The following is a 27,988-nucleotide window of genomic DNA, read 5'->3' as shown; positions in this document are numbered from 1 at the left end:
CCTAAGACTATAGCCTACTTAAAGGTTTCGCTTGTATCAGACGCAGTTTATCTACCACACGCCCACGTTTATCAGAATAAAACCCTAACAATATTAAACATCCATATTTGATATTTAATGAATTCATTATATATATTATTCTTTTTTTTAACATTATTTAAAACAAATCTGTCTAAACTCACTCCAGTGTGTATTATAGACAGGAGGAAAGCGTCATAGGTCTCTCCTTGTTTGAGTCCCGTTACGCGTGACAATGTCCTCACATTCCAGTTTCTATTTGTTTGGGGAACATTTCTAACATTTGATTGGCTATCGCCGACCCTGCATCCTCGTTCACCTGCTTCCTCGAAATCCAACTATTGGCTCACCAATGTGTCACTATCATCCCGCCTCTAAACTGTCCCTCGCATCTTGTAGAAGCATCAATTGTAGCCTTCTCTTTCCTCTCTTCCACACGGCAGAAAGTACACACTTGAAGTTTAATCGCAGATACAAGAGATACGAGGGATGAGAGCTCGAGCGCAGCCGCACAGAAGCGAGAGTGGAACGTCGCCGACGGGGTCTAACCGGTCCAGAACAACTCGGAGCTTTTAAGCTATTTGCGTGGAAGGGTGGATTTAATCAACGTGGATCACTGAAAAGCATGCACTGAGTTTGAACAGTACTCGCCGCTTGTTTTTAAACTTTCGGGAAAAGGGTGAATATCAGAAAGCTAACGGAAAAGGGTTGGGAAAAGGAGTGCAGTCGGAACACTGGCTACGGGGTTCTACCAGTTTTGGGATGTAGCCAGTTGAATCGGAATGCGTTGTATTTTTTAGGACAAGGTTTTTTAGTATAACTGTCGACACGGGTGCAGTTAAATAGGCTACACGGGACATAAGGAGTGCATTTAAACCGAGATGATGACACTAATGGGACATTAATATTTTGCATCAGAACAAGTAATTACATCCCTTCGTCTGAACAGTTCGAGCAGAGAATACTTCGTCAACATGGACACATTACGGATTGCAATGCGAGACGCGTCTCTGGTTTATTCAATGCTTCTTTTGACTTCTTTTTGGAAAGGTAAGAACCGATAGAGGAAAACTTTGGTTCTAGAATAAGTTAGTCTTCATATGCACTGTTTTCACGATTTACACAAAATTATTTAGAATTGTATGGCAGCTATTTATTCCACAACTGCGCCCTGTCATTTGCGTGCTCCCCATAGGCGATCATTATTGATGTATTTGATAGCCTATTTACATGACATATCATTAACATATTTGGGAATCATTTGTAGATTCACATGTAGAAATAGCCAGATTGAAACTTTTACAGTATTTAAAAAAACTTTACCTGACTCCTGTTGATTCAGAATAGTGGTGTGTGTGTGTGTGTGTGTGTGTGTGTGTGTGTGTGTGTGTGTGTGTGTGTGTGTGTGTGTGTGTGTGTGGAAATGACGATCATGATATAATGTAACCTACACCGGAGACGTGAAACACAAGATATGTCCAGAACACCCAATTATTTCGAACGGAAATGTTCATTTTAGGCCTATTTAAAACAAATTCAAATAGGCCCATGACAAATCACTCTGGATTTTTCTGTTACATTGGTTTGTGTTAAGAGCGTTTATTCTCTTCTTTTTAAGTCACTAAATTTAGCATGAACATTGGCCATGCGTCGTATGCTATTTTCTCACGTTGTTTTTTAAGCAGTGAACTCACATATAAAATACATGTAAAAAAATCCTACAATCGTCATTGATAAATTGGCTAAATTATTGGAACGTTATTTAATTTGCCAGATTGAGAACTATTTCATGACCAGCGTCAATGAGTAGCCTACGGAAAATTGTGTGACACAAATGTTGCTCTGCATTGCATACTAAATCACATGACGGGTTGTTATCGTTTTTCGGGATAGTTTACGTACATAAATTAATTCCACTTGACCACAGGCCGTACATTGATTGCGTTTAATTTGTCACAACTGTGCAAAATGTTTGACTTGTGCAAGGTAAAGGGCTCAGACCGTTGACAGTTGTGGGATGGAGAGGCCAGAGTGCAGGACAGCCTTTGTCCCGGCTTTGAAAAGTAACTGGAGCAACAGAATTTGACTCTGAACAGCTGTTGCGGAGTATCGGTTTATTAACACGCTCGAAGAACAGCATGGTTAACTCAACCCCGTTGTTTTTTATTAGTCTGACCTAGGCCTATCAACATGACTGTAGTCGCTCCCTTGGCACTTGGTAAAGACCAAGACGGGCCGATCTGCAGCAATGCACACTGGAATTTGGTCACATTTCACCTTTGCTGTTAAATTAAATCGTATTTATTGGGCGCATGGGAGCACTGCTTCAATAAGGTAATAGTAGCTAAGGCCAGTGGATAATGTTCTGGAAACGAAAGCTGACCTTGCGCGTTGATTTGTGGTAAAGGCCTTCAGTCAAGCGTGTCGCCGCACGGTTCCCACTGTGAATCCCGTTTATTTAGGCTACCACTCTGAACTGAAATGTGAATCTAAGTTTAGTAATGTGAATGTCAATGCTTGAGATGTTGGTAAAAAAAAAGGTTTTGCCTGAATCACAAATGCATAATAGTTTGGAAAAGGAATTACACACCAAAAACGTGCGTAAAAGCCAATTTTGCAGTTGTTGTTAGTTATCTTGCCTCTGTTTCGGTTAGACTGTAACCAGCATAACATGGATTCAGCTTTTTTCATACATTTGTTTATTTATCCTTTAAAGACAATCCATGTGCATCTGCAGAATCCATGCAATTACAGTAGGTAGCCTAATGTCAATGCATATTATATATCTAGAATTGTCTCCATAAATTGTGTGAAAGATCAATGGCAACAAAAAACGGACACAATGCATTCCACATTAAACAGTAGGCCTATTATCTTCCTTCGCTATATTATAAATCTGTTTGCGTACGATAATCGTCAAAGCGGGCCGATCTGCGTCGTCTCCGGTAGGAGCTGATATACCTCGTGTACGGCCCTCGGCAGTCACTGGATGTTGCCTTTGCTTTTTCTCATGCTATACAGCAGGGTTATTCAACTCTGACCCTACGAGGTCCGGAGCCTGCTGGGTTTCTGTTTTATCTGAAAATGAATTGCACACACACCTGGTGTCCCAGGTCTAAATCAGGAACTGTCAGTCCCTGATTTAGACCTGGGTCAGTCCCTGATTTAGACCTTGGTCAGTTCCTGATTTAGACCTGGGTCTGTCCATGATTTAGACCTGGGTCAGTCCCTGATTTAGACCTGGGTCAGTTCCTGATTTAGACCTGGGTCTGTCCATGACGGGTCAGTCCCTGATTTAGACCTGGGTCCGTTCCTGATTTAGACCTGGGTCAGTCCCTGATTTAGACCTGGGTCAGTTCCTGATTTAGACCTGGGTCCGTTCCTGATTTAGACCTGGGTCAGGGATTAATTGAGTTTGAATGCTATACAACAACATTTTATCACCTCGAACCACCATTGTGTACAGTACTATAATTTGACACAAAACAAAGATAAGATTATCTTAATTTGTTTTCCTTCACATTGGCTCAAAGCTCGCAGATTTAACTAGTCAAATGTTTGCACTTCTCAACAGAAGTATAACTGGGCTATTCATTCTCCAAAATATCACACACACACACACACACACACACACACACACACACCACTTGTTAACTTTCTGTAGATAGATCATAAATCCAGACTCTAGACAACAAATTGGATGGAAACATTTTGAAAGTGAAGGAATGTGAAGGAACCCATAACATTTACAGGCGCAGAGTGCGTGCCTGTTAAAAACGGCGTTGGACAGACTGTGACCTTCACAATGAACTTTACAGCTGGAATAAGCAACAGTGATATCCCCAGATCCCTTTTACTGCAATACAAATGCCAGGAGGATGCAGTGGTATGTGTGTGTGTTTATAATTTGTGGGGAGTAAGGAGAAGCTCACAAACCACTCTTACGGATATCCCGGGTTTGTCTCTCAAACAGCAATATTGAAATTGGGACCCACATTTATGTCCACAACACTTATAATATTTATTTACTTTTTCATATTTTTATTAAGGATCAAATAAAATGAAGAGTCTTTGTTTGGGCTTGTTGTTGCTTTAATATATTATTTTAATATATATTTTTTTATGATGCTAAGTGTGTGACATGAAATGCATCTGTACCACTGAGGTGGTACATCTGGTATCTGGAGTGGGCAGACTTTGCAATACTGGTGTGCAGTTTTTCAAAGAAGTGTGTGTGTGTGTGTGTGTGTCTGTGTGTTGTACAAGAGGCAGACGTACGATGGAGATAATTCACGGATGAAACATTTGTAGGCCTCAGACTATATTACATATGCATGGAAATGTTCCGGGGCGGAGCTGAGCAAGCATTCTCTTATTTTCCTCTCTCGCAGACGCATTTACAGAGAGAGTGAAGGCATTTCTGTTTACCGATAGAGTGAGGGCATGTCTGTTTACGGAGAGAGTGAAGGCATGTCTGTTTACGGAGAGAGTGAAGGCATGTCTGTTTACGGAGAGAGTGAAGGCATGTCTGTTTACGGAGAGAGTGAAGGCATGTCTGTTTACGGAGAGAGTGAAGGCATGTCTGTTTACGGAGAGAGTGAAAGCATGTCTGTTTACGGAGAGAGTGAAGGCATGTCTGTTTACAGAGAGAGTGAAGGTATGTCTGTTTACAGAGAGAGTGAAGGCATGTCTGTTTACGGAGAGAGTGAAAGCATGTCTGTTTACGGAGAGAGTGAAGGCATGTCTGTTTACAGAGAGAGTGAAGGCATGTCTGTTTACGGAGAGAGTGAAGGCATGTCTGTTTACAGAGAGAGTGAAGGCATGTCTGTTTACGGAGAGAGTGAAGGCATGTCTGTTTACGGAGAGAGTGAAGGCATGTCTGTTTACGGAGAGAGTGAAGGCATGTCTGTTTACGGAGAGAGTGAAGGCATGTCTGTTTACGGAGAGAGTGAAGGCATGTCTGTTTACGGAGAGAGTGAAGGCATGTCTGTTTACGGAGAGAGTGAAGGCATGTCTGTTTACGGAGAGAGTGAAGGCATGTCTGTTTACGGAGAGAGTGAAGGCATGTCTGTTTACGGAGAGAGTGAAAGCATGTCTGTTTACGGAGAGAGTGAAGGCATGTCTGTTTACGGAGAGAGTGAAGGCATGTCTGTTTACAGAGAGAGTGAAGGCATGTCTGTTTACGGAGAGAGTGAAAGCATGTCTGTTTACGGAGAGAGTGAAGGCATGTCTGTTTACGGAGAGAGTGAAGGCATGTCTGTTTACAGAGAGAGTGAAGGCATGTCTGTTTACGGAGAGAGTGAAGGCATGTCTGTTTACGGAGAGAGTGAAGGCATGTCTGTTTACGGAGAGAGTGAAAGCATGTCTGTTTACGGAGAGAGTGAAGGCATGTCTGTTTACGGAGAGAGTGAAGGCATGTCTGTTTACAGAGAGAGTGAAGGCATGTCTGTTTACGGAGAGAGTGAAAGCATGTCTGTTTACGGAGAGAGTGAAGGCATGTCTGTTTACGGAGAGAGTGAAGGCATGTCTGTTTACAGAGAGAGTGAAGGCATGTCTGTTTACGGAGAGAGTGAAGGCATGTCTGTTTATGGAGAGAGTGAAGGCATGGTGAAGGCATGTCTGTTTAGTCTGAAGTGTAATTCCCGTTCTATAGTATTTGGTGAATAAGCTGTACTGTACAATTCCCCTTTTATTTAAAAGAATGGAGTGTATTATCCTGGAAGGGTTCTGTTGTCAGATCGGAAATAGGGAATTGCAACCGGCTGGAGAGATATCGTTTTTTCCACAGTGTACTGAAACAGTCAATTGGATAATTTGTCGTCTATACGGTAAAGGGGACATATGAGCAAATCTCTGATTACGCTGTGTTGCTTGCTCTTGTTTACTCACATATTTCCATTGAGTGCATTGAACCCGTGAACATACACACACAGGACTTTTTGGGGACCGAAAATTGATTTCCATTAAAAATCCTATTTTCCCTAAGCGCTAACCCTAACCCTAACCTTAACTTGAACTCTAACCTTTACCCTATTTCTAACCCTAAACCCCTAAGCCTAAAATAGCCTTTTTTACAAGTGAGGACCAGCAAAATGTCCTCACTTCTCTGAATTTTAGTTGGTTTACCATTCTTGTGAGGATTTCTGCTACTCACAAGTATAGTTAAACGTGTATACACACACCACACCACAACAAAACACCACACCACAACGGACACAGATTTGGCGGAGGAGAAAAATGGATCAAGTCTGTGCCTGTGGAGGTTAGCCTTGTCTGTTCTAGGGAAAAGGCCCACCTGACAGGAGAAATGCTCAGCACTGGGGGCTAGGCAACCCCCCAAACCCACCTCCACCCACCCAACCACCCAGTCTACAGACTTGACATCCAGACTTCGAAATCCAAATATCCAAATATTCCTCGACAGAGAAAGCGACGTGATGTGATGTGGCTATGTTATAGAGAAAGTGACGTGGCTATGTTGACAGAGAAAGCGACGTGGCTAGGTTGACAGAGAAAGTGACGTGGCTATGTTGACAGAGAGAGCGACGTGGCTATGTTGACAGAGAGAGCGACGTGGCTAGATTGACAGAGAAAGCGACGTGGCTAGATTGACAGAGAAAGCGACGTGACTAGGTTGACAGAGAAAGTGACGTGGCTAGGTTGACAGAGAAAGAGACGTGGCTATGTTGACAGAGAGAGAGACGTGGCAATGTTGACAGAGAGAGAGACGTGGCTATGTTGACAGAGAGAGAGACGTGGCTATGTTGACAGAGAGGGTGACGTGGCTATGTTGACAGAGAAAGCGACGTGGCTAGGTTGACAGAGAAAGGACGTGGTATGTTGTTTAATATCCTCTTTAAAGTGAATGTACTCATAAGTAGCACATTGTGTGTGAGTCTATGGGTCTCTGTGTCTCAAAAGGGAATCTATCTGTGTAAGTGTGCGAGTGTGTTTTAATAATGGACGAAAGAGGCATGTGAGTGTGTGTGTGCGCGCGTGCGTGTGCGTGACGTCTGAGTCTATAAGTCATAATTGACGAGAGAGGTCTGTGTGTGTGTGTGTGTGTGTGTGTGCGTGTGTGTGGCGGCTGGGTCTATAAGTCATGTTTGGGTTTAAGGTGGTGGCAATCAGGGAGACATTTCCCACCAGATTAGCGTCTGTGAAGCCGAGAGGGTAATGAGGGTGATCATTATCATCAATGTCTTAATGAGATAATGACCCAGTTGAGAGAGGAGATGTGTAGGAGAGTCATGATGCTGTTAGATGCTACCATTCACCATGATATTCTGATGCTACCATTCACCATGATATTCTGATGCTACCATTCACCATGCTATTCTGATTCTACCATTCACCATGCTATTCTGATGCTACCATTCACCATGCTATTCTGATGCTACCATTCACCATGCTATTCTGATGCTACCATTCACCATGATATTCTGATGCTACCATTCACCATGATATTCTGATGCTACCATTCACCATGCTATTCTGATGCTACCATTCACCATGATATTCTGATGCTACCATTCACCATGCTATTCTGATTCTACCATTCACCATGCTATTCTGATGCTACCATTCACCATGATATTCTGATACTACCATTCACCATGCTATTCTGATACCTCCATTGACCATGCTATTCTGATGCTACCATTCACCATGCTATTCTGATGCTACCATTCACCATGATATTCTGATGCTACCATTCACCATGCTGTTCTGATACCTCCATTGACCATGCTATTCTGATGCTACCATTCACCATGCTATTCTGATGCTACCATTCACCATGATATTCTGATGCTACCATTCACCATGATATTCTGATGCTACCATTCACCATGCTATTCTGATTCTACCATTCACCATGCTATTCTGATGCTACCATTCACCATGCTATTCTGATACTACCATTCACCATGCTATTCTGATGCTACCATTGACCATGCTATTCTGATACTACCATTGACCATGCTATTCTGATGCTACCATTCACCATGCTGTTCTGATACCTCCATTGAGCATGCTATTCTGATGCTACCATTGACCATGCTATTCTGATACTACCATTGACCATGCTATTCTGATGCTACCATTCACCATGCTGTTCTGATACCTCCATTGAGCATGCTATTCTGATGCTACCATTGACCATGCTATTCTGATGCTACCATTGACCATGCTATTCTGATGCTACCATTCACCATGCTATTCTGATGCTACCATTCACCATGCTATTCTGATGCTACCATTGACCATGCTATACTGATGCTACCATTGACCATGCTATACTGATGCTACCATTGACCATGCTATTCTGATGGTACCATTCACCATGCTGTTCTGATACTTCCATTGAGCATGCTATTCTGATGCTACCATTGACCATGCTATTCTGATACTACCATTGACCATGCTATTCTGATGCTACCATTGACCATGATATTCTCCCCTTTCACTTGCTTTCTCAAACACTTTCTCGAGGTACTTGATTGCATTGATCTGTCTCTCCCTCTTTCTTATCCCTCACTCTCTCTCTACCTGTCACACACATGCGCTTTTTGTGCGTTTTCCTCTCTATTTATCCCCTCTATCTCTTTATCCTTTCTTTGTCCTCTCTATCTCTTTATCCTCTCTTTGTCCTCTCTATCTCTTTATCCTCTCTTTGTCCTCTCTATCTCTTTATCCTTTCTTTGTCCTCTCTATCTCTTTATCCTCTCTTTGTCCTCTCTATCTCTTTATCCTTTCTTTGTCCTCTCTGTCTCTTTATCCTCTCTTTGTCCTCTCTATCTCTTTATCCTCTCTTTGTCCTCTCTATCTCTTTATCCTCTCTTTGTCCTCTCTATCTCTTTATCCTCTCTTTGTCCTCTCTATCTCTTTATCCTTTCTTTGTCCTCTCTATCTCTTTATCCTCTCTTTGTCCTCTCTATCTCTTTATCCTTTCTTTGTCCTCTCTATCTCTTTATCCTCTCTTTACCCTCTCTATATCCTCTCTCTCTATATCCTCTCTCTCTATCCCCTCTCTCTTTATTATCTCTATCCTCTCTTTATCCACTCTACTCTTATTATCTCTATCCTCTCTTTATCCTCTATCTTTATCCCCTCTATCTCTTTATTATCTCTATCCCCTCTATCTTCTCGCTCTTTACCCTCTCTATATCCTCTCTCTCTCTATCCTCTCTCTCTCTATCCCCTCTCTCTTTATTATCTCTATCCTCTCTTTATCCACTCTACTCTTATTATCTCTATCCCCTCTATCTTCTCGCTCTTTACCCTCTCTATATCCTCTCTCTCTATATCCTCTCTCTCTCTATCCCCTCTATCTCTTTATTATCTCTATCCTCTCTTTATCCACTCTACTCTTATTATCTCAATCCTCTCTTTATCCTCTCTCTTTATCCCATCTATCTCTTTATTATCTCTATCTCTAACTCTTCTCTATTCCTCTTCTCTTCTCTCCTCCCCTTCTCTATTTTCCTCCTCTTCTCTACTTTCCTCCTCTTCCTCCTTCACTTCTCTACTCTCCTCCTCTTCTCTACTTTCCTCCTCTTCCTCCTCCTCTTCTCTACTCTCCTCATCTTCTCTGCTTTCCTCCTCCTCTTCCTCCTCCTCTTCTCTCCTCCCCTTCTCTATTTTCCTCCTCTTCCTCCTTCACTTCTCTTCTCTCCTCCCCTTCTCTATTTTCCTCCTCTTCTCTACTTTCCTCCTCTTCCTCCTTCACTTCTCTGCTCTCCTCCTCTTCTCTACTCTCCTCCTCTTCTCTACTCTCCTCTTCCTCCTCCTCTTCTCTACTCTACTCCTCTTCCTCCTCCTCTTCTCTACTCTCCTCCTCTTCCTCCTCCTCTTCTCTACTCTCCTCATCTTCTCTGCTTTCCTCCTCCTCTACTCTCCTCCTCTTCTCTACTCTCCTCTTCTCTACTCTACTCCTCTTCTCTCCTCCTCTTCCTACTCCTCTACTCTCCTCATCTTCTCTGCTTTCCTCCTTCTCTTCTCTCCTCCTCTACTCTCCTCATCTTCTCTGCTTTCCTCCTCCTCTTCCTCCTCCTCTTCTCTACTCTACTCCTCTACTCTCCTCCTCTTCTCTACTCTACTCCTCTTCTCTCCTCCTCTTCCTACTCCTCTACTCTCCTCCTCTTCTCTACTCTCCTCTTCCTACTCCTCTTCTCTACTCTCCTCTTCTCTCCTCCTCTTCCTACTCCTCTTCTCTCCTCTTCTGTCCTCCTCTTCCTACTCCACTTCTCTACTCTACTACTCCTCTTCTCTACTGTATACTGACTGTAGCGTGTACTGTATACTGACTGTAGTGTGTACTGTATACTGACTGTAGTGTGTACTGTATACTGACTGTAGTGTGTACTGTATACTGACTGTAGTGTGTACTGTATACTGACTGTAGTGTGTACTGTATACTGACTGTAGCGTGTACTGTATACTGACTGTAGTGTGTACTGTATACTGACTGTAGTGTGTACTGTATACTGACTGTAGTGTGTACTGTATACTGACTGTAGTGTGTACTGTATACTGACTGTAGCGTGTACTGTATACTGACTGTAGTGTGTACTATATACTGACTGTAGTGTGTACTGTATACTGACTGTAGTGTGTACTGTATACTGACTGTAGTGTGTACTATATACTGACTGTAGTGTGTACTGTATACTGACTGTAGTGTGTACTGTATACTGACTGTAGTGTGTACTGTATACTGACTGTAGCGTGTACTGTATACTGACTGTAGCGTGTACTGTATACTGACTGTAGTGTGTACTGTATACTGACTGTAGCGTGTACTGTATTCTGACTGTAGCGTGGAGCATGTACTGTATAATGACTGTAGCGTGTAGCATGTACTGTATACCGACTGTAGCGTGTACTGTATACTGACTGTAGTGTGTACTGTATACTGACTGTAGTGTGTACTGTATACTGACTGTAGTGTGTACTGTATACTGACTGTAGCGTGTACTGTATACTGACTGTAGTGTGTACTGTATACTGACTGTAGCGTGTACTGTATACTGACTGTAGCGTGTACTGTATACTGACTGTAGCGTGTACTGTATACTGACTGTAGAGTGTAGCATGTCTGTTTAATGACTGTAGCGTGGAGCGTGTACTGTATACTGACTGTAGCGTGTACTGTATACTGACTGTAGAGTGTAGCATGTAATGTAATGTAATGTAATGTTTACCACCCATATAAATCAGATATTACAAGAATCTTCTATGAATCTTAACTGACAAGAATCAGGTAGAACATAAAGAGTCTTATTCTATATCTTTCCCAAATGGGACACACTGTCTTCCCGTACAAAATCCTTACTAAAGTCTCTCATCCTATCATCTGTTTTGGCCCTTAAAATACTCTCTGGTCCCACGTCCAACTCTAGTAAACTGAATCTCTCACATGATTGGTCCACTTTAGTTAAGTGACCGTATTTAAACTTGTCATTGACTTTAGAGATATGCAGACAAATACAGTCTGAATCTTGAGATGGAACAAATCTTTGTCGGATTATGGCTAAAATAACTTAATCTAAAATGGATACACTAAAGAATTGCCTCTAAAAGCGAACGAAAATAAATGTATCTGCCGGCTAGATTGACTAACAGGAGCGTCCCTTCACACCGACCACTCAAGATTTATCCAGTCATTCACTGTCATTATTGAGAGTAGCTGACTTAACTGCAGAACCAGAATTTTACAAAGCCACAACTGACATCAAGGCATTGGTTTAGTTCATTGGTGAAAATTAGATTAAGAGAGCCACATTTAGATGCAAATGTGCTTTATGTAATCAGTTTGTTTAACATGAGCGAGACAAGCTTTGCGTGTTTGGCTCTTTCAGCTTCGCCACTTGATGGCATTTGTTCCAGCCTGCCAGAACACGTTATAATGGGCCAAATAAGGCCATCGTCCTAGACTGGGCTTACAGTGGGCCCAAGAGAGCTGGAGAGAGGAAGCGAGAGAAAAAGGAGGAGAGGACCGATATTTAAAAAATACTATAGCATGTCGGTCCTCTCCTCCTCTTTCTCTCACTTCCTCTCTCCAGCTCTATAAATACTATATTATAAACTGGGTGGTTCCATCCCTGAATGCTGATTGGCTGACACCCGTGGTATATCAGACCGTATACCACGGGTATGACAAAACATTTATTTTTACTGCTCTAATTACGTTGGTAACCAGTTTATAATAGCAATAAGGCACCTCGGGGGTTTGAGGTATATGGCCAATATATCACGGCTAAGGGCTGTATCCAGGCACTCTGCGTTGCGTCTTGCCTAAGAACAGCCCTTAGCCGTGGTATATTGGCCATATACCACACCTCCTCGGGCCTTATTCACTGTAGCATACTAAATACTATAAACACTGTAGTGTTTATTTTTTATTTTTAGGAAAATACAAATGTAGTACAAATACCATAGTAATTAATGTAATGTTTTTGCAAATTGTAGTATTTATTGTAGTGCTTTCGTTGTATTATCTTTAACATAGCCTTCATTTCTATCTCGTTCAGTAAACCTACTGGAGAAATAACACATTTTCCATAACCTGCGGGTAGGACAGATAGTTCAGAGCTTTTGCTCTTTTCTGAAACCTGCAGGGAACACAATATACAGTATGGTGTATACTTGGCATGTAGGTTTATCACTTATGGGCGGAACAATTTGGGATATGGGGAGGGGATTGGGCAGGGTATATGTAAATTAAATACTGTATTATTTACTATATTTTTTAAAAAATGTAGTATTTTTGCGGACAATACTGTAGTATTTACTACAGGTTTTTTTTGTGTGAATAATACTGTAGTATTCTACAGTATTCTATAACATTCTATAGTAAGTACTATACAATCGAGGGATACTACAGTGTATTATTCGAGAGCGAGAGAGAGAGAGAGAACTTCCTGTCATTTTTTAAACATCAACAACATTCATCATTACCACCCCACAGAATTCATTTCAGCACATTCAGAACACCATTCACAGTACCTTTATTACATCTGAGACAAGGATGCAGGCTACTATATAGAAGTCCTTGGCATTACCTCATTTGATGCTGTTACAAACCAGTCAAATGCTTTACATACAGTAAAAGGTTTGTAAATGTTTACAACCATCTGTCACCTCTGTGAGAGAGTGGAAATACATTTGTGGCAGTTACTGCAGAGCGATTAACCAACAATGTTTTGTGTCCGACGACAGGTCAATTACTTGAATTCAATTTCGTTTTTTTTGAGGGGGGGGTGAGTCCAATGCGTCGTTTCTCTGGAGAGAAATCATTCATGAGAGAAATCAACTTTAGACCTATGTGGTACGCTGGGCTGAAGGGAGTTGTGGTGTTCATTAAAGTCAACTTAGTTCAGCTCAGAAACGTGGTAATAAACTAGAATGACCATAATCCATTGCGGCAGTTTTTTTCTGAAGAGGCGACGCGAGAGGTTTATTTAATGCGTTTCTATTGGCCTATTTTGGACCTAAACTTGCGGGCTGCATTCCCGCCTTTGGGACAACGACTCCCATTGTTGGGGCGGAGACAAGCATCTCGTCATTATATACAGATCTCTAGACAGATCCACTTTTATGCCTGCTACGTTAGGTTAGATAAACACAGACCGCACTCAACACAACGATGAGGGACAGAGACAGTTCGGTAAACTACGCCTTATCTACTTTGAAGAACTAGTCAAATGATTTGGTCAGACAGCTCTGCAGCAGGCTAGCTAAACAGTACAGTACAGTATGGGGAGAACAGAGACAACGTTGTCTGGCTGACTGCTACTGCCTGAGCAGAGATGAGAGGATGACTTTTAACGAAAAAAAAAATCATCTTATAAAAGTAATATACGAAAATTGAATATTTTATAGTAATTTCTTATTTCTCCACCCAATATGGACTGTTTTATTTAACTAGGCAAGTCAGAACAAGTTCTTATTTTCAATGACAGCCTAGGAACAGTGGGTTAACTGCCTTGTTCAGGGGCAGAACAACAGATTTTTACCTTGTCAGCTCAGGGATTCGATCTTGCAACCTTTCGGTTATTAGTCCAACGTTCTAACCACAAGGCTACCTGCCACCCTGACAGAGACAATGGAATACTTTCAATGTTTTGGCAATTCAATGTTCACTATTTTTGGCTTTGGAATTTACATAAAAAAAATCTCAAATAATGAATTATTTAATAATACATTTAATGTTTTAAAAAATTATCAAAATCGAAAACAGTGATTTGTTTTTTGTAATCGAACCAAAACCGAACCGACCTCAAAAAGCATTAATCGCTCAACACCAGCGGCAGTCTTGTCAGAAGTGCCTGTGTCACGCCCTGACCTTAGAGATCCTTATTATTCTTTATGTTTGGTTGGGTCAGGATGTGACCCGGGTGTTTTCTATTTGTTTTTGGCCGAGTGTGGTTCTGATTGGGAGTCATACTTAGGCAGCCTGTTTTCCACCTGAGTTTGTGGGATCTTGTTTTCTGTTTAGTGTTTCTGCCTGACAGAACTGTACGCTTTTGTTTTTTTGTCATTTTGTTTGAATGTTCTTTGAAATAAAAGTATCATGAACACTTTCCACACTGCGCTTTGGTCCACTCTTCCTACCACCAACGAGAGCCATTACAGATTGTTTAGCGGAGGAAGCAATTAGCGACTTTTAAGAGAGCCAAGAGATGCTCTGGGGTGGCCGATCTCTCTCTCTCTCTCTGTCTCCACTTTAATTAGTCAGGCAAATAACCTCCGCATTATGCTAATGAAGTGTAATTCTGCATATCTTTACCTGAGCTCCACTATCATGATTATTTACTGTGGTAGGAGAATGGGGGTTAGCTTAGTGTTTCTGGCTGTGTCCTATTAGCACTGAGGAGGGAGTTAGCATAATACTACAATACTTACTAAATAATTCTGTAGTAAACTGTAATTTACTGTAGAATACTATATTACACACTGTAGTATCCCTTGATTATGTATTTTACTTACTATATAATGTTGTAGTATGTTGTAGAATACTATAGTAAATACAACAGTATTATCTGCAAAAAACCCCCCACTGTAGTATCCCTTGATTATGTATATTACTTACTATATAATGTTGTAGTATGTTGTAGAATACTATAGTAAATACAACAGTATTATCTGCAAAAAACCCCCCACTGTAGTAAATATTACTAAAATGTCCTCAAAAACACTAATAAATACTACATATCCCAATTTGTGCCACCCATATTTGAGAAACCTACATTCCCAAGTATAGACCATAGTGTGCTCTATTCAGGATATCCATTCAGCCTACCTACCTACACACACTTTTATGCCAAAGATAATAAAACAAAACCACTACAGTAAATACTGCAGTATACAAGAAAAAACACTAAATTGAATTACTATAGTATATTCTACAATTTTCTTTCACTATAGTATATATACACTATGGTAAACTGTAAATACTACAGCAGTCAAAAAGCAAGGCTTGTCTAGTTAAATAAAGGTTCAACTATTTTTTTGTTTATAAATAAATATTAAGAGTTGCAGATTGGGTCCTCCTCTCACGGTCCCCTGCTCTCTCCTTCCTTTCATCTGGTGAGACTGACCAGAGAGAGGGGACACCGTCTTCCAACTCGAGTCGCACCGCATTGGCCTCGAGCATCAATTCATATTGTTCCTATGACCAGAGAAAGTGAAATATTCCTTGATATTAAAACAGACACGAGAGCTGCTAATAATAGTAAAAACGCAGGGCTATACGAAACACTTGTCTACTCATTCATTGCAGCTTCAGCGCGAGTGGAAGTAGAAGCCATTTTTATGTTTTGTAATAGTGTTGAATAAAAACAGTGTTTTTAAAACTTAGACATTCATTCTTTGCTGTATTCTTTGACAGTCTCTCTCTGGTCATGGTTTTGAGAGTTCTGAAATCTGAGTTTCCTATCAAACAGACTGAGCTGTCCACAGACTGAGCTGTCCGATTTAGCCACAGATCTCCCGGTCCTCTGGGCAGACAGAGTTTGTATTTTTCAGACAAATGAATACCTTGAAGATCATGCTGACCGGTTGGTTGGTGACCACTGTACTACAGTATGCAAAAATACTACAGTGAATACTATAGCGTATAAATACAGTAATACTACAGTGAATACTATAGCGTATAAATACAGTAATACTACAGTGAATACTATAGCGTTTAAATACAGTAATACTACAGTGAATAGCGCATAAATACAGTAATACTACATTGAATAGCGTATAAATACAGTAATACTACAGTATTTAGACCATAGTATAATATAGCATGTTTTTATTTGTCCCTCTGCTCACGGGTTGGTGGAGGAGGAGGGGGAGGCATCCCACCTGCCCTGTGCTCTGAGGCATGAGAATCATGTTGTTCTTGGTTCTTGGCCGCAAAGGCGGCGCTGGTTGTCCTGGCGCCAGTTCCCCGGGGTCGAGACAGTTGACCTCTACTCCATCAGCGGGGGTATGCTGATGGATCTCTCTCCACCGCCAAGTGGACGGCGATGGGGGAGCGGGGAGAGGGGAAGGTGGGGCACGACGCTCATTAGTGCCCCGCTCCAGAGGCGATTATTTATCGCCGCGGTAACCGTCCTGCCGAGTCACGGCACCCGTGGCCATCCGCCCACGTACCTCCTCCGTCATTCATACGCCCCCACGCTGTACCCTCCCACCACCCTGATGCTTTAGCAGTGACCTTGTGTGTTCTGCTGCCAGTGGTGGCTGGTGAGAATGCAGAAGAGAGGGGAAGATAAGGAGGGAGGAAAACTTTCTCGCTTCACTCATAAACTTTCCCTGTACAGACAGACAGACAGACAGACAGACAGACAGACAGACAGGCAGGCAGGCAGGCAGGCAGGCAGGCAGGCAGGCAGGCAGGCAGGCAGGCAGGCAGGCAGGCAGGCAGGCAGGCAGGCAGGCAGGCAGGCAAGCAGACAGGCAGTCTGTCTAGGGTTGACTTCTCTACCAAATTACCCATAAATAGTCATATAATAAAAGCATCACATCACTTTCGAACACAAAGCCCACGCATTTCCTCGCACAGTATCTGTTTGCATGTGTTGTTTCTGTGGCACATTCATGTCCATTCATCCTCATTGTCTTAGCCAACCCCGATGAACAATCACATTGCGTCACAAATGGCAGCCTATTTGCTATATTGTTCACTACGTTTGACCCCAGGCCCTGGTCTATCTAGGTCCTGGTCTATCTAGGGAATAGGTCCTGGTCTATCTAGGGAATAGGCTCTGGTCTATCTAGGGAATAGGTCCTGGTCTATCTAGGGAATAGTCCCTGGTCTATCTAGGTCCTGGGTCTATCTAGGGAATAGTCCCTGGGTCTATCTAGGGAAAAGTCCCTGGGACTATCTAGGGAATAGTCCCTGGGACTATCTAGGTCCTGGGTCTATCTAGGGAATAGTCCCTGGGTCTATCTAGGGAATAGTCCCTGGGTCTATCTAGGGAATAGTCCCTGGGTCTATCTGGGGAATAGTCCCTGGGTCTATCTAGGGAATAGGCCCTGGGTCTATCTAGGGAATAGGCCCTGGGTCTATCTAGGGAATAGGCCCTGGGTCTATCTAGGGAATAGGCCCTGGGTCTATCTAGGGAATAGGCCCTGGGTCTATCTAGGGAATAGGCCCTGGGTCTATCTAGGGAATAGAGTAGGGTACCATTTGGTATGCAGACACCTATAGTGCCCTACACACGTCAGTTCCTTCCACGCTCAAGCACCCACTCCAAATCCCATTCTCCCTCAATCCTCAACCCATCTTCTCTTCCTTCTCCTCGCCATCCGCCATCTTGATGCAACAGCTGACATTTTGCCTCAATGCTCTGCCCAACTGCGGATGGGCCCGGCCCCTGACATTTTACTGGACGCTAATGGTATTCTGCCGCGGGCAGACTACTTCTCCGTTTGGTAATGGCGTCTGTCGCTCACCTGTGTCTGTCAGCGTTGGGCGGGCGGCGGGTTGAAGAAGTTAACGTTGTTCGTCTACTGCCTCGAGGGCATGGAGATAGCAGAGTCTGCTTGGCCAAGATAAGGACCCGCCATCATCTGAACACTCACTACCTTTCTCTGTGGTGTTTTACAGTGATGGGAGAGAGAGAGAGGGTACCGTATGCTTAGCGCTTTCTCCCAGCCCCCCCAGCATGCTGTTTAAGTGCTGTTTACCCATTAGATTTTCCTCTGAGAGGTAATTAAGGGTTGTATCAGAGAAACGGAGTGATGATTTCATTATTGCTCTCCTGGGCTATGCATTTGCACTGGGATAGCCTCTCTCTCACTCTCTCTCTCTCTCTCGCTCGCTCTCTCTTTTTTTTCTTCCCAGTGTTTGTGTTAGCATATGAGTGTTTATGGACGGAGGACCTCTTTTGACCCAGCCACTGCTCTGAGATCATCAGTGTATGTGGGCTGAGAAAGGGCTTGGTGCATCGATCCGGTAGGCCTCGTTCTTGTTGTTGGATCTTTAAGGATTAAAGTGTGCCATTTCTACAACTGCTGAGACCTGCAGACCCCAGCAAAAAGACAGACCCTGTTAGAGAGACCTCTGAGACCTGCAGACCCCAGCAGAAAGACAGACCCCCTGTTAGAGAGACCTCTGAGACCTGCAGACCCCAGCAGAAAGAAAGACCCCCTGTTAGAGAGACCTCTTAGACCTGCAGACCCCAGCAGAAAGACAGACCCCCTGTTAGAGAGACCTCTGAGACCTGCAAACCCCAGCAGAAAGACAGACCCCCTGTTAGAGAGACCTCTGAGACCTGCAGACCCCAGCAGAAAGACAGACCCCTTGTTTAAACCTTTTAGTGATCCCTTTACGCGCCATTTCCCTTAGCGGGTTAGATTTGACAACATCCAGTGAAATGGCAGCGCGCCAAATTCAAACTACAGAAATATCAATATTCAACATTCACGAAAATATAAGTGTAATACATCAAAATAAAGCTTAACCTCTTGTTAATCCAGCCACTGTGTCAGATTTCAAAAAGGCTTTACGGCGAAAGCAGACCATGCCCTGCCCCCTAACCCTCAGCACACCCTCTCTTCACTTCCTCCCCTGCCCCCTAACCCTCAGCACACCCTCTCTTCAAGTCTAGTTAATGCTCTATGTTGTCGGTGCCGCCACCCTCCCCAGCCTTGCTGGTGATTAACATGTTCTACCCGAGGTGTCAGAGAAACGACAGTGTTGCCGTACCGTCACCAGGCCTGGGCACAGTGGTAACAGCTGTAGAGGGCTGCTGTGTAATGGCGGTAATGCATCAGAGGGCGTCTGTGGGGCTTTGGAGGGCGACTCGTCAGCTGTCAGCCAGTTTGGTGCATACTCTTAACCACAGCAGGACATTTCACTGGAAATGGTTTTGTTTGGCCACCGGGTGTATAATACATACTAGCTCCAGGGGGAAGTTTCCCCTAGATACAGATCTAGGATCAGCTTTCCCTCCCCCAATCCTAACCTTAACCATTATTGGAGGAAATAGAAAACTGACCCAAGTTCAGCATCTATGGGCAACTTCACCCTACACATACAGTAAGCAGAATCCACATGGACCAACTATGTCTTACCAAGTTGTCTACTAACATTTCTGGATGAACAGCATCATTAAACTCAAATGGTGTGGAGACATTTTGGCCTTCCTTTCCTGACAGTATAGACTAGATCCAATACAACCTGAGCTTCCAAACAGCACCAGACTCCGTGGACCAAGGTTAGAGAGGTTGACCACATAGGGATGTGTGTGTGTGAAAACACAACACTTTTAAGAGGAACAGAGTGACAAGCAGCTGGACTCATTCTTCCTCTCAGAGGGATGGCTTTGCGTGTTTCAGTGTGTGTGTGTGTGAGACTTTCGTTCTCTCCTTTTCTCTCTCTCACTGTGTGTGTGTGTGTGTGTGTGTGTGTGTGTGTGTGTGTGAGAGAGAGAGAGAGAGAGAGAGAGACAGAGTTGAGGTGCCCACGGCTGTGTAATTGTCAGAAATAGCTTGTTCATGGCTTAACCCCCCAAATAGCCTGAAGGGTAATCAGAGGGATTACACACACACACACACACACACACACACACACACACACACACACACACACACACACACACACACACACACACACACACACACACACACACACACACACAACACTGGTTTTCTGATGTCAACACAGCAACACTCCAGTGGCTTACAGAGAATAGTCTCCAAAACCCCACCCTTGGCAACACAGTGACTAGGCAACACAGTGACTAGGCAACACGGTGACTTGGCAACACGGTGACTAGGCAACACGGTGACTTGGCAACACGGTGAATAGGCAACACGGTGACTTGGCAACACGGTGACTTGGCAACACGGTGACTAGGCAACACGGTGACTTGGCAACACGGTGACTTGGCAACACGGTGACTAGGCAACACGGTGACTTGGCAACACGGTGACTAGGCAACACGGTGACTAGGCAACACGGTGACTAGGCAACACGGTGACTTGGCAACACGGTGACTAGGCAACACGGTGACTTGGCAACACGGTGACTTGGCAACACGGTGACTTGGCAACACGGTGACTAGGCAACACGGTGACTTGGCAACACGGTGACTTGGCAACACGGTGACTAGGCAACACGGTGACTAGGCAACACGGTGACTAGGTAACACGGTGACTAGGCAACACGGTGACTTGGCAACACGGTGACTTGGCAACACGGTGACTTGGCAACACGGTGACTTGGCAACACGGTGACTAGGCAACACGGTGACTAGGCAACACGGTGACTTGGCAACACGGTGACTAGGCAACACGGTGACTAGGCAACACGGTGACTTGGCAACACGGTGACTTGGCAACACGTGACTTGGCAACACGTGACTTGGCAACACGGTGACTAGGCAACACGGTGACTAGGCAACACGGTGACTAGGCAACACGGTGACTAGGTAACGGTGACTAGGCAACACGGTGACTTGGCAACACGGTGACTTGGCAACACGGTGACTAGGCAACACGGTGACTTGGCAACACGGTGACTTGGCAACACGGTGACTAGGCAACACGGTGACTAGGCAACACGGTGACTAGGTAACACGGTGACTAGGCAACACGGTGACTAGGCAACACGGTGACTAGGCAACACGGTGACTAGGCAACACGGTAACTAGGCAACACGGTGACTTGGCAACACGGTGACTAGGCAACACAGTGACTAGGCAACACAGTGACTAGTTAACACAGTGACTAGGGTCTGGTTTCAATGATGAACTCTTTTGCCACAAAGGAACTACCTCACTGCTTACGTCAGTAGCGAGCAAGATGGAGATCATGGTTGATTTTAATGAGTGAAATTTGCCAAGTGGCTAGTTTGCATCAACTACATCCACTAGCTTTTAAGTAACGAAGTGACCTAGTTTGTCTATGTCAGTTAAAGTAGTCAAATATTATATTTGTTTTTGCTTCTTTACAGTCCATTTTCAGTCTACAAATGATTTGTAACTGTGTTCCGGCCCCCTGACCGTCCGCTCCAGAAACAAATCATCCCACGGATGAATCTATTTCATCATCCCTGATATACAGAGGTATTGGTTCCTGTACAGGATATTATGACAATATTGATGAACTCAATCAAAGACAGTCACATTGGATTCCTTTGTCTGTGTGTGTGAAGTATACAGCGTGTGTGTGTTGCGTGTGTGTGTTGCGTGTGTGTGTTGCGTGTGTGTGTTGCGTGGCAGAATGCATTGTTCTCTTCCCCCATCTCTCTATACCTTTCTGTACCTGGCCCGCTTCTTTCAGTGTAGGGTGAAGTTTCCCCTAAAAGCTGATCTTGGGTCAGTTTTGCATCTCCCCCCACTAATGGTTAAGGTTTGGATTGGGGGAGAGGAGACAGATCCTAGATCTGTACCTCTCCATTTAGCCCCCAGTACTGCAGTGTCTTTAATTTGTCTCCATGCAAATGTGCAAAACAACGACAGAGTGGGATAATCTGTCCTGGCATGCCTGCCTGCCGATGAGAGGACATTTTCTATCCCTTTGTCTCCCCCTCCCTAAATTTGCCGATTCGTTCCTTCGCTTTCTCTCTCTCTCTATCTCCCACCACAGTATTTGCTGGTATGTGGGATGGAGGCATTGATTGGTGATGGAGAGAGATGGTGATGGGAGAGAGATGTTGATGGGAGAGAGATGATGGTGGAATTGCTGACCTGTTAGGCGTGCTTCCCAAATGCCACCCTATTCCCTATATAGTGCACTACCTTTGGCCCTTTGGTGTTAACCATAGTGTTTACCGAAGCTGTAGAAATAGAGAGGGTAGAGAGGTTATCCCTGCTGCCATGCCTGGGTATTGGCAGACAAGAGGCTGTGTGCTTTCGTAGAACACTGGGGGGAAAGACTTGGAAAGGTTTCAGTGCTTTTGGAACAACCCTCTCCGATTGACAAGACGGAGGAGTGGTGGAAAAAGAGAGAGGGATAGAGAGAGGCTCTTGAAGCTGAGCTCTTTGGATGAGATGAGAGGAGTCAGAGGGTTTCTTCCTCCCCTTCACTTTCTCTTTCTGCATCTCTCTCCCTTTCCCCCCCTCTTGCTTTTTCTTTCTTTCTTTCTTTCTTTCTTTCTTTCTTTCTTTCTTTTTTTCTCTTTCTTTCTCTCTGTGCCCGCTGAGCGAAGGTTCCAAGGTGGCCTCACCGTCTCTTAACCTGTGCTCGGATTAAAGGATTTACAGGCAGGGAGAGAGCTCTTTTCAGGGAGAGAGCGAGAGAGGAAGGGAGAGAGCTCTTTTCAGGGAGAGAGCTCTTTTCAGGGAGAGAGCGAGAGAGGAAGGGAGAGAGCGAGAGAGGAAGGGAGAGAGCTCTTCTCAGGTAGAGAGCGAGAGAGGAAGGGAGGAGAGCTCTTTTCAGGGAGAGAGCGAGAGAGGAAGGGAGAGAGCTCTTTTCAGGGAGAGAGCGAGAGAGGAAGGGAGAGAGCTCTTTTCAGGGAGAGAGCGAGAGAGGAAGGGAGAGAGCTCTTTTCAGGGAGAGAGCTCTTTTCAGGGAGAGAGCTCTTTTCAGGGAGAGAGCTCTTTTCAGGGAGAGAGCGAGAGAGGAAGGGAGAGAGCTCTTTTCAGGGAGAGAGCTCCTTTCAGGGAGAGAGCGAGAGAGGAAGGGAGAGAGCTCTTTTCAGAGAGAGAGCGAGAGAGGAAGGGAGAGAGCTCTTTTCAGGGAGAGAGCGAGAGAGGAAGGGAGAGAGCTCTTTTCAGGGAGAGAGCGAGAGAGGAAGGGAGAGAGCGAGAGAGGAAGGGAGAGAGCGAGAGAGAAAGGGAGAGAGCGAGAGAGAAAGGGAGAGAGAGAAAAAGAGAAGGGAAGCAGGACAGTATCAGCAACACATCTCCTTGCACTCTGAGTGGCTTAGCAGAAAGTCAGAGAGAGGTTCCCCTCCCTCCCTGTCCTGGCTCCCTCCATGTCCCCGCTCCCTCCCTGTCCTGGCTCCCTCCCTGTCCTGGCTCCCTCCCTGTCCTGGCTCCCTCCCTGTCCCCGCTGCCTCCATGTCCCCGCTGCCTCCATGTCCCCGCTCCCTCCATGTCCCCGCTCCCTCCATGTCCTGGCTCCCTCCCTATCCTGGCTCCCTCCATGTCCCCGCTCCCTCCCTGTCCTGGCTCCCTCCATGTTCCCGCTCCCTCCATGTCCCCGCTCCCTCCATGTCCCCGCTCCCTCCCTGTCCCCGCTCCCTCCATGTCCCCCCTCCCTCCATGTCCCCACTGCCTCCCTGTCCCCACTCCCTCCCTGTCCCCACTGCTTCCCTGTCCCCACTGCCTCCCTGTCCCCACTGCCTCCCTGTCCCCACTCCCTCCCTGTCCCCACTGCTTCCCTGTCCCCACTGCCTCCCTGTCCCGGCTCCCTCCATCATCACAGCCCGTCTCACTGTGCATGGGTATGTGTGGGAGAGGATAGGAGTGATGTCTATGTATACATGTGTGTTAGACACAGGGACATCTTTAAGTGATGTGTGTGTTTTATGTGTGTATGCCTGTGTAATGTAGGGCAGGATATGTGTATAAAATGTATGATGCAAATAATCCAGCCGGTGTGCAAGTCACCACTCTTGTCCCCCTGCTGTAGGAGGGTACTGGGTTGTTTTCCTACCTCTGTTTGGAGGGGCCACAGACACTGGAGGGGGGACCCGGATCTGGCAATTGCCCTCTAGCCCTGAGGACAGTATGAAAGTGAGACTTAATACTCCTCTTACCAAGGTGAAACTCTGTAGGGTTTACACTAGCACCTGACTCAGACACACAGACAGAGACGGACATTCAGACGGATGGACGGACGGACGGACAGACAGACAGACTGGCATTCAGATATACACAGACAGACAATCACAGACAAACAGACACAGTAGAAAAGTCAAGTTTGCTGCTATCATTGTGTTTGTGTGTATCTGCTTGGGTAAGAGACTACCTGTATAGGGGTGCTGAGCTCATAAATTTGAGACAGAATGGTGCTCGGAAACAATCAGAGACAGAATGGTGCTCGGAAACAATCAGACACAGAATGGTGCTCGGAAACAATCAGACACAGAATGGTCCTCGGAAACAATCAGACACAGAATGGTGCTCGGAAACAATCAGACACAGAATGGTGCTCGGAAACAATCAGAGACAGAATGGTGCTTAGAAACACACACACACTCCAGGTCACACACCCTGGATACGCAGAAGCATGCTGAGGACCACAAAAGTTGTTAGAGTGTTGGGCCAGTAACCGGAAGGTTACAAGGTAAAAGGTAAAGGTAAAAATGTGTCGTTCATTCCCCTGAGCAAGGCAGTTAACCCACTGTTCCCCTGAGCAAGGCAGTTAACCCACTGTTCCCCTGAGCAAGGCAGTTAACCCACTGTTCCCCTGAGCAAGGCAGTTAACCCACTGTTCCCCTGAGCAAGGCAGTTAACCCACTGTTCCCCTGAGCAAGGCAGTTAACCCACTGTTCCCCTGAGCAAGGCAGTTAACCCACTGTTCCCCTGAGCAAGGCAGTTAACCCACTGTTCCCCTGAGCAAGGCAGTTAACCCACTGTTCCCCTGAGCAAGGCAGTTAACCCACTGTTCCCCTGAGCAAGGCAGTTAACCCACTGTTCCCCTGAGCAAGGCAGTTAACCCACTGTTCCCCTGAGCAAGGCAGTTAACCCACTGTTCCCCGGGCGCCGAAGACGTGGATGACGTTTAAGTCAGCCTCCCGCACTTCTCTGATTCAGAGGGGTTGGGTTAAATGTGGAAGACACATTTCAGTTGAAATCATTCAGTTGGACAACTGACTAGGTATTCCCCCTTTCCTCTTTCCCCTAAAGGGCTTTAAGGATTTGTCTTTGTCTGGAGTGCTGCTGCTTCCTTCACCTAAGTTTTAAAACGTCCACAATATTCCTGCTTCTTCACGTTTTAAAACGTCCACAATATTCCTGCTCCGTCACGTTTTAAAACATCCACAATATTCCTGCTCCGTCACGTTTTAAAACGTCCACAATATTCCTGCTCCGTCACGTTTTAAAACGTCCACAATATTCCTGCTCCGTCACGTTTTAAAACATCCACAATATTCCTGCTCCGTCACGTTTTAAAACGTCCACAATATTCCTGCTCCGTCACGTTTTAAAACATCCACAATATTCCTGCTCCGTCACGTTTTAAAACGTCCACAATATTCCTGCTCCGTCACGTTTTAAAACGTCCACAATATTCCTGCTCCGTCACGTTTTAAAACATCCACAATATTCCTGCTCCGTCACGTTTTAAAACGTCCACAATATTCCTGCTCCGTCACGTTTTAAAACATCCACAATATTCCTGCTCCGTCACGTTTTAAAACGTCCACAATATTCCTGCTCCGTCACGTTTTAAAACATCCACAATATTCCTGCTTCTTCACGTTTTAAAACGTCCACAATATTCCTGCTCCGTCACGTTTTAAAACATCCACAATATTCCTGCTTCTTCACGTTTTAAAACATCCACAATATTCCTGCTTCTTCACGTTTTAAAACATCCACAATATTCCTGCTCCGTCACGTTTTAAAACGTCCACAATATTCCTGCTCCGTCACGTTTTAAAACGTCCACAATATTCCTGCTCCGTCACGTTTTAAAACGTCCACAATATTCCTGCTCCGTCACGTTTTAAAACATCCACAATATTCCTGCTCCGTCACGTTTTAAAACGTCCACAATATTCCTGCTCCGTCACGTTTTAAAACGTCCACAATATTCCTGCTCCGTCACGTTTTAAAACGTCCACAATATTCCTGCTCCGTCACGTTTTAAAACGTCCACAATATTCCTGCTCCGTCACGTTTTAAAACGTCCACAATATTCCTGCTCCGTCACGTTTTAAAACGTCCACAATATTCCTGCTTCTTCACGTTTTAAAACGTCCACAATATTCCTGCTCCGTCACGTTTTAAAACGTCCACAATATTCCTGCTCCGTCACGTTTTAAAACGTCCACAATATTCCTGCTCCGTCACGTTTTAAAACGTCCACAATATTCCTGCTCCGTCACATTTTAAAACATCCACAATATTCCTGCTCCGTCACGTTTTAAAACGTCCACAATATTCCTGCTTCGTCACGTTTTAAAACGTCCACAATATTCCTGCTCCGTCACGTTTTAAAACGTCCACAATATTCCTGCTCCGTCACGTTTTAAAACATCCACAATATTCCTGCTCCGTCACGTTTTAAAACGTCCACAATATTCCTGCTCCGTCATGTTTTAAAACGTCCACAATATTCCTGCTCCGTCATATTTTAAAACGTCCACAATATTCCTGCTCCGTCACGTTTTAAAACATCCACAATATTCCTGCTCCGTCATGTTTTAAAACGTCCACAATATTCCTGCTCCGTCACGTTTTAAAACGTCCACAATATTCCTGCTCCGTCATGTTTTAAAACGTCCACAATATTCCTGCTCCGTCACGTTTTAAAACGTCCACAATATTCCTGCTCCGTCACGTTTTAAAACGTCCACAATATTCCTGCTTCTTCACGTTTTAAAACGTCCACAATATTCCTGCTCCGTCACGTTTTAAAACATCCACAATATTCCTGCTCCGTCACGTTTTAAAACATCCACAATATTCCTGCTCCGTCACGTTTTAAAACATCCACAATATTCCTGCTCCGTCACGTTTTAAAACGTCCACAATATTCCTGCTCCGTCACGTTTTAAAACGTCCACAATATTCCTGCTCCGTCACGTTTTAAAACATCCACAATATTCCTGCTCCGTCACGTTTTAAAACGTCCACAATATTCCTGCTCCGTCACGTTTTAAAACGTCCACAATATTCCTGCTTCTTCACGTTTTAAAACGTCCACAATATTCCTGCTCCGTCACGTTTTAAAACATCCACAATATTCCCGCTCCGTCACGTTTTAAAACATCCACAATATTCCTGCTCCGTCACGTTTTAAAACGTCCACAATATTCCTGCTCCGTCACGTTTTAAAACGTCCACAATATTCCTGCTCCGTCACGTTTTAAAACGTCCACAATATTCCTGCTCCCTCACGTTTTAAAACGTCCACAATATTCCTGCTCCGTCACGTTTTAAAACATCCACAATATTCCTGCTCCGTCACGTTTTAAAACGTCCACAATATTCCTGCTTCTTCACGTTTTAAAACGTCCACAATATTCCTGCTCCGTCACGTTTTAAAACATCCACAATATTCCTGCTCCGTCACGTTTTAAAACGTCCACAATATTCCTGCTCCGTCACGTTTTAAAACGTCCACAATATTCCTGCTCCGTCACGTTTTAAAACGTCCACAATATTCCTGCTTCTTCACGTTTTAAAACGTCCACAATATTCCTGCTCCGTCACGTTTTAAAACATCCACAATATTCCTGCTCCCTCACGTTTTAAAACATCCACAATATTCCTGCTCCGTCACGTTTTAAAACATCCACAATATTCCTGCTCCGTCACGTTTTAAAACGTCCACAATATTCCTG

The 27,988-nt window shown here is 44.5% G+C and overlaps 1 protein-coding gene across 1 annotated transcript in view; it reads left to right on the top strand.

Moving 5' to 3' along the window:
- Positions 1 to 339: 339 nt before the first annotated feature.
- The window catches only part of LOC110525218 (transmembrane protein 132C), a 423,209-nt gene continuing 395,560 nt past the window's right edge, over positions 340 to 27,988 (top strand). Inside the window, exon 1 of the mRNA XM_036979350.2 lies at positions 340 to 1,068. Within this exon, the coding sequence (XP_036835245.2) occupies positions 993 to 1,068 (76 nt within the window). The 5' untranslated portion in view covers positions 340 to 992. The remainder of the gene's footprint in view (positions 1,069 to 27,988) is intronic.

The sequence above is a fragment of the Oncorhynchus mykiss genome, chromosome 6 (genome assembly GCF_057628025.1).
Source record: "Oncorhynchus mykiss isolate SJ-2025 chromosome 6, ASM5762802v1, whole genome shotgun sequence".
NCBI classification, from domain to species: Eukaryota; Metazoa; Chordata; class Actinopteri; order Salmoniformes; family Salmonidae; genus Oncorhynchus; species Oncorhynchus mykiss.
This window is presented reverse-complemented; position numbering and strand designations above follow the sequence as displayed.